Consider the following 10348-nt stretch of genomic DNA (forward strand, 5'->3'; position numbering starts at 1 on the left):
TGCAAGAGGGTCATGATCTGCTATAATTTTTAAAGGATTATTCCTTGTCGTGCTAAGGAGAGACTTCAGAGTTGTAACAGTAGAAGCTGAGAGCCCAGTTAAAATGATATTCCAATAATCCAGGGAGGAGGTGCCTCTGGCTTGGATCCAGGTGGTAACAGCAGAAATGATAGGTAGTAATCTCATTAAGATGTTAGGCATAGAATGGTTTACTCTTCCCAAAGGCATTTCAATTTCATAATATCCCACCTCCCTAGAAAAAATGTGGTTTAGTTAAAAACAAAAAGAAGGAGGAGAAGGAGGAGGAGGAAGAAAAAGATAAAAAAGAAGGGGAAGACCACTAATGGGAGACCACTAATGGTTTAATTTTAGGCATTGCTGAAGAAGATATTTAGCTTTCTATGGGCCTCTCACATTATTCCATAAGCACGACCTGATTGAAGCGCAAGGCAACGTTTGTGTCAGATGATTCTAGAAATCATGAGGGCAAGAAATATTGGAGAGGGATTTATATAATGCCCTCTGTTCATTCATTCATTCATTCAAGGGTCAAGTATTTCTTAACACTTACTGTGAGTCAGGCTCTGTTCTGGATGCTTAGGACACAACAATGGACAACACACACAAGTGTCCAAACCTATGTAGTGCTTGTACTCTAGACAAAAGTGCTAATAAACAAGTAAGCTATTTAGTGTATTATGCAATGATAAATACCCTCAGAATAAAAGTGGAGTTGAGACGAGAGATCACAGTGTACAGAGGACAGGAGATGATTCAGTTTTATTCGGAGTGATCACTGTAGATCTTATTGAAGAGGGGAAAGAATCAGAGGTGAGTACCATACTCAGAATCTGAAGACTGGTAACGGAACTCCTGCAGCTTCCTAAGGAATCTGATAATTGATCATTTAATACACATCTGAGGCAAAAGGACTTTGACCAAGAATTTGTCAAAGACTGAATTATAAAATTATACTATATTGTTTATAGTCTTTCTATCATCATTTTTCTTGCAAGTCTCATCCTTGTACCATATTTGAAATCTCTTACATAACCCACTATCAAATAAAAGAGCTAATGTGGCACAGTTCCCAATACAGTTGATTATAATTATTATATTTTCTTTTCTTTTTCAGCACTATGTATACTTAGGAAATAACTGAAAAAGAATATAAATGAGAATGAATGTTCTAATTCCAAAATGACTTTCTGCCTCTTTTATATAAGGCTCGTGAAATAAATTGAAAATATAATTAAATTGTTTTAAAATATAGGATATAGGAATAGTTCCAGTGATAATACAGGAAATTATGCTCTTTTTCAAAATGTGCCTTGGCACTCTGATATTTGAGTTAAGCCAAAGGCTGACTGGAATCTTTCAGACAATTTTGTGATGAACTTCACCTTTCCAGATGACTTTATGTAGCACCGTGTTCATTATTCAGAATAACAGTCATCTTTAATATGTCACAAATCTGAACAGCTATGACATTCATTCCCAAAGTTCAGCAAAATATATTACAAGGCTTAGACTTTATGAAGAAAGAGCTTGTCTAGGTGATTCTGGAGATTTCTTTTCCATTTTTCTTAATCAAGGAGTCAAACCCTAAGGCCACAAAATGCTTAAATATTATCCCTGACCTGTGACCTAGAATCTTCCTCCAGCTGAAATTGAAGAGCGTAAATCAAAAACTGTATTTCTCAGAATAGAAGTTTATGAGGAGAAGTGGTGGCAATGGGCAAGTAAAATTGGGGACACTGGTTTCAAACATTGTCACCAGGTTCCTCAGCAACATTTCTCAGAGATTTTAAAATGTAGCCTCAGGAGATTGATATAATTAGTAATGCTCTTCAACAAACTGTTTTTCATAGAATCATTGGTTTTGTAGAAAAACCTATTTACAAAGAATTCTGCTTAGGAAAAACTTATATAAAAAATTCAAAATAGGAATAACTATTTCTATAGATTCTTTTTTTTTTTTTTTTCAGATATATTGTCTTTTATTATGCAATTATGTCTACACGTGTTCAGATCCAACCCCCAGGATGGATGGAGTTTACCCAAATCCTCAATTTCCTTCTTCCTCCCCCGGGAAAAATCAAATTTGTATTTCTGTGGGTTTGACAACTGAGTCTCTTTCAAGTCAGTTAATATGGTAACTTTGTCTTTCTTTAGAAGAGACCAAAGGTCACTAACTTTGCACGAAAGCATTTCTTCCTCCTGCACCTGGCTTTACTCAAGTAATGTTTTCTTTTCTTTTTCCTCCTCACCACAGTGCTTGGGACGAGAGAATGTAAACATCGACAGAACAGCAGCCCTATGACCACATGAGTACTTTTCCATCAGGTAGATTCCATCAGCCAGCCAAGTGTGTCATCTCCTTTGCTTGCTGGAAGTCACTGAGATTTCCGTGGTAATTTAGTGTCCCCTTTACTTTGGCCTCCATCATTAAATGTTTGCGGTAAATGTGCAGGCAGAGGTGAGTGGGAAAGTGTTGCTGCATGCTGAGCTCCTGGCTGTAAACCCTTTAGTAAATTCTGAGTTAGGCTATGGTGGAAAGCGGCTGAGGTAGATCCCGAGGTGGCTGTCACTCCAGCTGTGTCCGTTCCAAAGCCAAGTAGCTCCAAGGGAAACTGGAAGGGCATGGTCACTGGAACAAGGCCACCCAGCATCCCAAAAGGAGTCACATTTTGATTTGTTACAGACAAAGGTGATGTCATGAGAGTCAGAGGTGAGGCATTAGCCAATAATGATGCTCCTGCTGTGGACTGCACACTGGCTGTTACCACTGACGACCCTGAGGCAGAGGATGGTCTATGTGGAGTAGACAACGGTTTAGTAGCACCCTGTGTTCCACTTCCTGTTCCCCCAGATAGACTAGTCCTATTAGCTCCGCTTGAGTTAAGGTTGCTACCTCTGCTGGCCGGTACATTCATTGCAATTCCACTCAAGCTATTCTTGCCGACAGTTCCAGTGGATGATGAGTTTGTTAGCTTTGGAGGGGCCTGAAGATTTTTTGTAGATGGAAGGCCTGAAGTGCGATTAGAGGGCAATAAATTCAAGGTGGGAGACTGTCTGCTGATGTTTATTCCACTGGGCTGTTTATGGACTGGGTTGTTACTGCTAGAGTGGCTACTCTGGGCCACTAGTGCATTTGGACTGGAAGAACTTGGGGATACAGTAGGTTTGGGAGTTGGGTTGGATTTAGAAATAAGTTTAGTTGATACTGAAGGCTTAGCTGACTGAGAGGGCTTGGGTGAGGCAGAAGGCTTAGGTGAGGGCAAGGGTTTAGGAGACGTGGCAGGTTTCGGAGATGCGGCAAGTTTTGGGGATGCAGCCATTGAGAAGGGAGATTTGAAACCCTGCGTGGAGATTTGTGACACCATTGCCTTGGCTAAATAGTTACTGGAGGTAGTGGTGCTAGGTACTGTCCTAGAAACCAGGGAGTGGGACCCTTGAGAACCATTTCCAGGTGTGGGAGTAGATAAGGGAAGGCGGTACATAAGTGGCTTATCTGAAGACTTAATAAGTGGGGATGAACAGGAAAGTTGGGGATTATTACTTAATTTCACCACTGGATTGGTCTGTGATTTACTAATAGTTGCTTGTAATGGAGACACATAGTTCTGTTGGACAGCTGAATGCTGGTGCACCTTTGTTACTTGTGTTAACGAAGAAGCATCTTGGGCCTCTGATGTTCCCAGAGCGTGAGAGGAGGCAGCAACTTGGGCTTGGGAAGAAGAGGAGACATGGGTCTGCGAAGAGGAAGAAGCATGAATCTGGCTTGACCTCTGTAGTCCTTGTTGAAGTAGCCTGGCTGGCAAAGGTTCTAAGGAAACTTTAGGGTTCTGAATTGAAGAACCAGCAATAAGGCCTGAAGAGATGCCAGTATGAGCTAAATCCTGGGGTTTCTTTGGTACTGGCCCTGTGTGGCCAGCAATAAGACTTGATGAATGTGCGGTCTGAGTAGAATCTAGTTTTTTGGGAGTAGCCAGTGGCAGTTTACTCATGATACTTGCTAATTTTTCCTCTCTCAGTCCTGGACGAGGTTTTGCAGTTGGCATACTTATCCTTGAGCCAGATGGAGGGCCCTTGTTCCCGTTGTTGATAACAGCTAAAGCTTCAGAAACAAGATCCAGTGCAGGTGGATGAAAAGAAAGTTCTTCATCTAGTGAGTCATCAAGGCAGATCGTCTCCTGGGCCGGTGTAGAGCTAGAACTGGTGGAGGCCACAGCAGATGTGCTAGAGCTCGTTGAAGGGCCACCAACTGAAGCCACCAAGGATGCAGGAGTTTTCTGGTCCTTTTTTGGACTACACTCCTTCACTTTGGGTTTAGGTGCAGGAATCACCTTTTTCTTTGCCGGAGCAGAAGTAAGATGATTATGTACACTCCGACTTTCCTTAAAAAGCATTTTTGCCTGCATCCAGCCCTTAGGCCACAATGGTTTCACCTCTGTCTCCATAAAGGATTTAAGATAATCCTCAGCAGACTGGCTTTTATTTGGCTCTAACTCATAGCATCCCAATTTGATCTCAACAAGGTTACATAACAAAGTTCTAATGGTGTCATCCCAGTGGAATTTCTTCCTTGGTCCTATGACACGTTTCCCTGGTTTCTCATCATCATCTTCCTCAGATCCATTTTTTTCTCGTTCTTCATCTGTTTGAAACTTGGCACACTTAGCTTGATTACGAGCCTGGCAGTCCTCCTGGTATTTAAATAGCTGTTCAGGCATGACATTGCTAACAGCCAGTTTCAGTTTTTGCAGAGGTTCTCTTAAACGATCATCCTGGACATTGAGATGTAACTTCTTTAGACGTTTTACCAGTGTTTCTTTATTGCATGGCACAAAAGCTTCAAGGTGGGAGTAGACACTGCTACGAATGACAGGGCCTAGTTCCTGCAGCTGTAACTCAATGTCCAGAAGAATATTATTCATATCCTGTGTAAAGAATTTTTTCCTTCCTTCTTCATCAAAAAGTTTGGCAGCTACACGGAGGTCTTCGATACGTTTTTCAAGAAGGACAGGCAGACCCTCTGGGAGTGTAGGTACCACCTTGGGCATAACTTGAGAGGCATAGGTTGGCTGGGTGGTGTTTCCGTTCTCTCCTCCTGACTCAGACAGGGGGCTACCATTAGAAGCAGCATCCAGTAATCTGTCAAAGTCAAAATCATCTAGCATCTCTAGGGCATTTTCAGCTTCCTGAAAGAGTTCATGTTCATTTGTGCTAACAAAAATGGGGAGGTCCGGATCAGCACTATTCAGATTTAAGTCCGAGACATCATTCCCCAATGCCACAGCAGCAGAGGGGGTTTTATGCAGAGAGGAGGTCGAGAAGTTCACTGGGACTTTAGGGTTAGACTCCTTCCTTAATGCATCCTTCTCTTTTTGAAATTTTCTTATCATGGCAGCTAGAGAAAGAGAATCTTTATAACGTTTCTTCTTTTTTTCAGATTTGTGTGAATTTAGAGCCACAACTCCCAGTTGTTTCGGTACTTTTTTCCTTGGCTTCTTCTCCTTTTCCCCTTCCTCTTTCCGCTTCCGCTTCTTCATCTCAATATCATCTTCTTTCATTTTGGGAATTTTGGGTGGCTTGTGCTTTTGGTTGTCTGTAATATCTTCTTCTTCAGTATCTGAAGCTTGGTGAAACTGGAGAGTGCCAGTGTTGATATAAAACCCTCCATATTTTGTTGTTAGAGAAGCAGGAACTAATTCGTCATAAGCCTCTGAATTATCAATAAATGGATCTGTCTCATCATAGCCAAAGCCTATATCGATTAAATCTTGTAGCCGATCCTTCCGGTGTTTACGGGGCTTCCCACCATATTTCATTTCAAACTTCTTAGCCAACATTTCCACTTCTTGCCTCTCTTGATGATCATCATTGAACGGGTCTTCCATGTAAATGGGCTTCTTCCGTTGTTCTCCGCACAGCAACAGCTCCGGGTAGCTGAACTCCACGCAGCTCTCGTCGGTGGGATCCTTGAGCACCAGCTCCAGGCGCACTGTCTCCTTCGACGGCCTCTGCTGCGGCTCGGCCCGGGAAGCCGACTCCCGCGGCGGAGGCGGCTGCAAGTGCAACTGCGGGAGCGGCGGCGGCGGCGGCGGCTCGGGCCTAGGGGGCTCGCGCTGCAGCGACATGGGCGGCTCGGCGCGGCTGACCTCGCGCTGGGGGAGCGGCTTCTCCCGCGGCGGGGGCTGCGCGTCCGACCGGGGGGCAACCTCCCGCGGGGCCGACTGCTCCGCCCGGGCCGGCTCGCGGTACGGCTGCGGCTCCAGTCGGGGGGGCTCGCGAGGGTAGTCGGGCTCGCGTTCGGCCCCCGGGAACTCGGCCTCGCGCCGCCTCACCGGTGACAGGCTAATAAACGCTACTCTGCGTGGCTCCGCCATCCCCACTGTTCTGGCCCTCTGCCTTCGCTCGAGCCGGCGCTCGGTTCTACGCCGAGTTGTTTGCCTGCCTGCCCTTCCTTTTGCTCTCCGTCGCTTTTCTTCCCTCCACCACCCTCAGCCGTCGCCGCCGACGCCACCGTGAGTGCGGACTGTCCCCCCTTCCCCGCCACTATGTTCTGATGGGCTCCACCGCCATCGCCAGGATCGTTCTATAGATTCTTAAACACTACCTCAGACTCTAGCCGCTTCACTCACTATATTCTTATCACCTCCATGTATTTGTCAGAACTCTTCTGTATGCAAATGCATAAAACCAATTTACACTGGTTTAAGCCTCCTAAAAGAGCTTCCTGTCAAATGGAACTGAAAATCCTGGGCTGGACATGCAAGTCCCTTAAAAAAACTAAAAGTAGAGTTACCATAGATCTAGCAAGCCCACCCCTGCGCATATATCCAGAAAAGGCGAAAACTCTAATTCAAAAAGATACATGCACCCCAATGTTCACAGCAGCACTATTCACAATAGCCAAGACATGGAAGTAACCTAAGTGTCCATCAACAGATGAATGGATAAAGAAGATGTGGTATCAATCAAAAGATGGGCAGATGACCTAAATAGACCTTTCTCCAAAGAAGACATACAGATGGCCAAGAGGCACATGAAAAGCTGCTCAACATCACTAATCATTAGAGAAATGCAAATCAAAACTACAATGAGGCAACATTTCACACCAATCAGAATGGCCATCATCAAAAAGTCTACAAATAATAAATGCTGAAGAGGGTGTGGAGAAAAGGGAACCCTCTTGCACTGTTGGTGGGAGTGTAAATTCATACAGCCACTAAGGAGGACAGTATGGAGGTTCCTTAAAAAACTAAAATAGAATTGCCATATGACCCAGCAATCCCACTACTGGGCATATACCCTGAGAAAACCATAATTGAAAAAGACACATACACCCCAATATTCATTGCAGCACTATTTACAATAGCCAGGTCATGGAAGCAACCTAAATGTCCATCAACAGACGAATGGAAAAAGAAGATGTGGTGCATATACACAATGGAATATTACTCAGCCATAAAAAGAAAGAAATTGGGTCATTTGTAGAGATGTGGATGGACCTAGAGACTGTCATACAGAGTGAAGTAAGTCAGAAAGAGAAAGACAAATATCGTATATTAACACTTATATGTGGAACCTAGAAAAATGGTATGGATGAACCAGTTTGCAAGGCAGAAATAGAGATACAGATGTAGAGAACAAACGTATGGACACCAAGGGGGGAAAGCAGTAGGGGCGGGGGGGGGGGGGTTGAAGGGGGGGGATGAATTGAGAGGTTGGAATTGACATATATACACTAATATGTATAAAAAAGATAACTAATAAGAACCTGCTGTCTAAAATAATAAAATAAAATTCAAAAAAAGAGGTGTGGTATATATATATAGATATAAATATAGATATATATACACAATGGAATACTATTCAGCCATAAAAATGAATGAAATCATACCATTTGTAACAACATGGATGGACCTAGAGATTATTATACAAAGTGAAGTAAGTCAGACAGAGAAAGACAAATATCATACTATATCACTTATGTGTGGAATCTGAAAAATGAAACAAATGAACTTATTTACAAAACAGAAATAGACTCACAGACACAGAAAACAAATTTATGCTCACCAAATGGGAAAGTGGAGGGGTGATAAATTAAGAGTTTGGGATTAGCAGATACAGAATATTATGTATAAAATAAACAACAAGGACCTACTGTATAGCACAGGGAACTGTATTCAATATCTTGTAATAACCTATAATTGAAGAGTCTGAATATATATATATATTAATATATAACTGAATCACTTTGCTGTACACCTGAAACTAACACAACATTGTAAATCAAGTATACTCCAATAAAAAGAAAAGGAAAATAAAGGGCTGGAAATGGCTGAGGTCAGCTCTAGGGACTCACTCGTGCCTCTACACACGGTCTCTGGCTCTCCTCACCCCATTGTCCTGGTTCATCTCCCTGTTAGGCAGTTTTCTTCAGAAGATGACCACTCAGCAAATTCAGACCTCCTTTGGGTCTCTTAGTTTAGCAGAAAAATGCTTCTCCTTCTACACTCTTCAATGAAAGTCCCTAAATTAATTGCCTTTGGCTTTGCTTGGGTGAGGCCACCACTCCCCGACCAGCCTCAGTGGTCAGGAAGATGGGTTTTATTCATCAAAGCTCAACCCAGAATTGGCATGGGAGGGAAATCAAGCTCACCCCACCTCCATAGTCTGAAAGCAGGGAGGGGGGACAGTTTCAAAATGCACTGAGGTAATGGGACCTGTGGAGGTGGAGATGAAAGATTGGCAAGGAAAAGGGAAGAAAAAGGTGACCACAACTCTAGCAGAGGAAGTAGTTCTAGCAGAGGAAGAAGTAAAAATGAACTCCCATCCTGAAAAGAAAGTCCATGTTTGTAAAATACTGGATACGCCCTCATTTAGCAAATAACTATATTAAAGTGTGTAATGACTTATCTGTGTAACAGATTGTGTCCTGCATTCAGCTCTTGAAACCCAGTACATCGCCTGTGCACCCAAGGTTACCAAGTGGAATTCTATGGATCTGTTTGCAGAACACAGCGCTTGGCACACTATGGGTGTCCCATGCCTGTTGAACTAAACAGAATTCCTGAGGCAGGGACTGTGTCTTACTTTCTTTCTCGGGCTAGCAAATGAGGTAGAAGACAGTCATTTATAAATAGTCTCAGCACTTTGGTAAATAAATTTCATCTTATATACTCATCTGAAAATATAAGTTGAACATCATCATAATGAAAGACTACTGCTGAGAGAGTGGGAAATCCATGACTTTTAGATTCCCAGAAGAAACTGGATGTGAAAAATCTATATAAAATTGTATTCTTAATTCTGTACTGCTCAGAGTGTGTTAAAGGAATAAAAGAAAGATAAATATTATTTATTAAAGATACATTTTAATATTAATCTAAATTTTAAAAATTACAATGCAAATATGTTGTTCAAAATTATAAAATGACTTGGAAAACCAAATGTCCGTGGCTCAGATGATTGTGACAGCGGCAGCTAGTTGTCCCCCCAAGGTCTATATGGTCTTCTTCCTCTTCCCCGGTAAAAGGAATCCCCAAATTCAGCTAGGCAACATCTAATAAAAATTATACCTTCTGTTTGACGATTCAACCAGGTGTAGTTTCCAGATGACAAAGTCTGGAAAATGGTGTGTACATACATGTAGTGTACGACTTCTTGGAAATGTCTTTAGAGGGAGGGGGACGTAACCCATTCTTTTTCTGTTCTTTTCCCTGTTGTCTGGAGTAATTTTTTTTTTTTTTTTTTTGGCGGTACGCGGGCCTCTCACTGCTGTGGCCTCTCCCGTTGCGGAGCACAGGCTCCGGACGCGCAGGCTCAGCGGCCATGGCTCACGGGCCCAGCCGGTCCGCGGCATGTGGGATCTTCCCGGACCGGGGCACGAACCCGCGTCCCCTGCATCGGCAGGCGGACTCTCAACCACTGCGCCACCAGAGAAGCCCTGGAGTAATTTTTGTAACTAGTCAGAGCAGCTATGTTGGACCATGCAAACCTTGGCCATACATGACAAAGCAGAAAGATAGAAGGATCCCAGCTCCCTGATATCATGGATCAGAATATCCATATCAGCCCTGGACCCCTACCTCTGGACTTTTATGTGAGAGGAAAATAAACTTTGTGCTTAAACCACTTTTATATGGGGTTTCTTGTCATTTTTGGCCAAACATCATAGTTCCTTTCCATTAACAAGAATAAACAGAAACTCATTATGTGCTGGCTTGCAAATCGCTTGGTTAGCCTTTCCCTTTTGTCTGGTCAGTTTTCTTTCTAAGCTTTTGAATGTTACAAGCACTAAGGTCAACAACAGCACTTCGTCCAGAGCCAAAAACAT

The 10348-nt window shown here is 43.0% G+C and overlaps 1 protein-coding gene across 1 annotated transcript; it reads right to left on the reverse strand.

Moving 5' to 3' along the window:
• Window positions 1-1989: 1989 nt before the first annotated feature.
• On the reverse strand, window positions 1990-6595 carry LOC137224734 (ubinuclein-2). Its single transcript, XM_067737577.1, has one exon. It carries the CDS (start codon window positions 6390-6392, stop codon window positions 2397-2399), a length of 3996 nt encoding a protein of 1331 aa, XP_067593678.1. The 5' UTR covers window positions 6393-6595; the 3' UTR covers window positions 1990-2396.
• Between the last annotated feature and the right edge of the window lie 3753 nt (window positions 6596-10348).

Source organism: Pseudorca crassidens, chromosome 5 (genome assembly GCF_039906515.1).
Source record: "Pseudorca crassidens isolate mPseCra1 chromosome 5, mPseCra1.hap1, whole genome shotgun sequence".
In the NCBI taxonomy this organism is placed as follows: Eukaryota; Metazoa; Chordata; class Mammalia; order Artiodactyla; family Delphinidae; genus Pseudorca; species Pseudorca crassidens.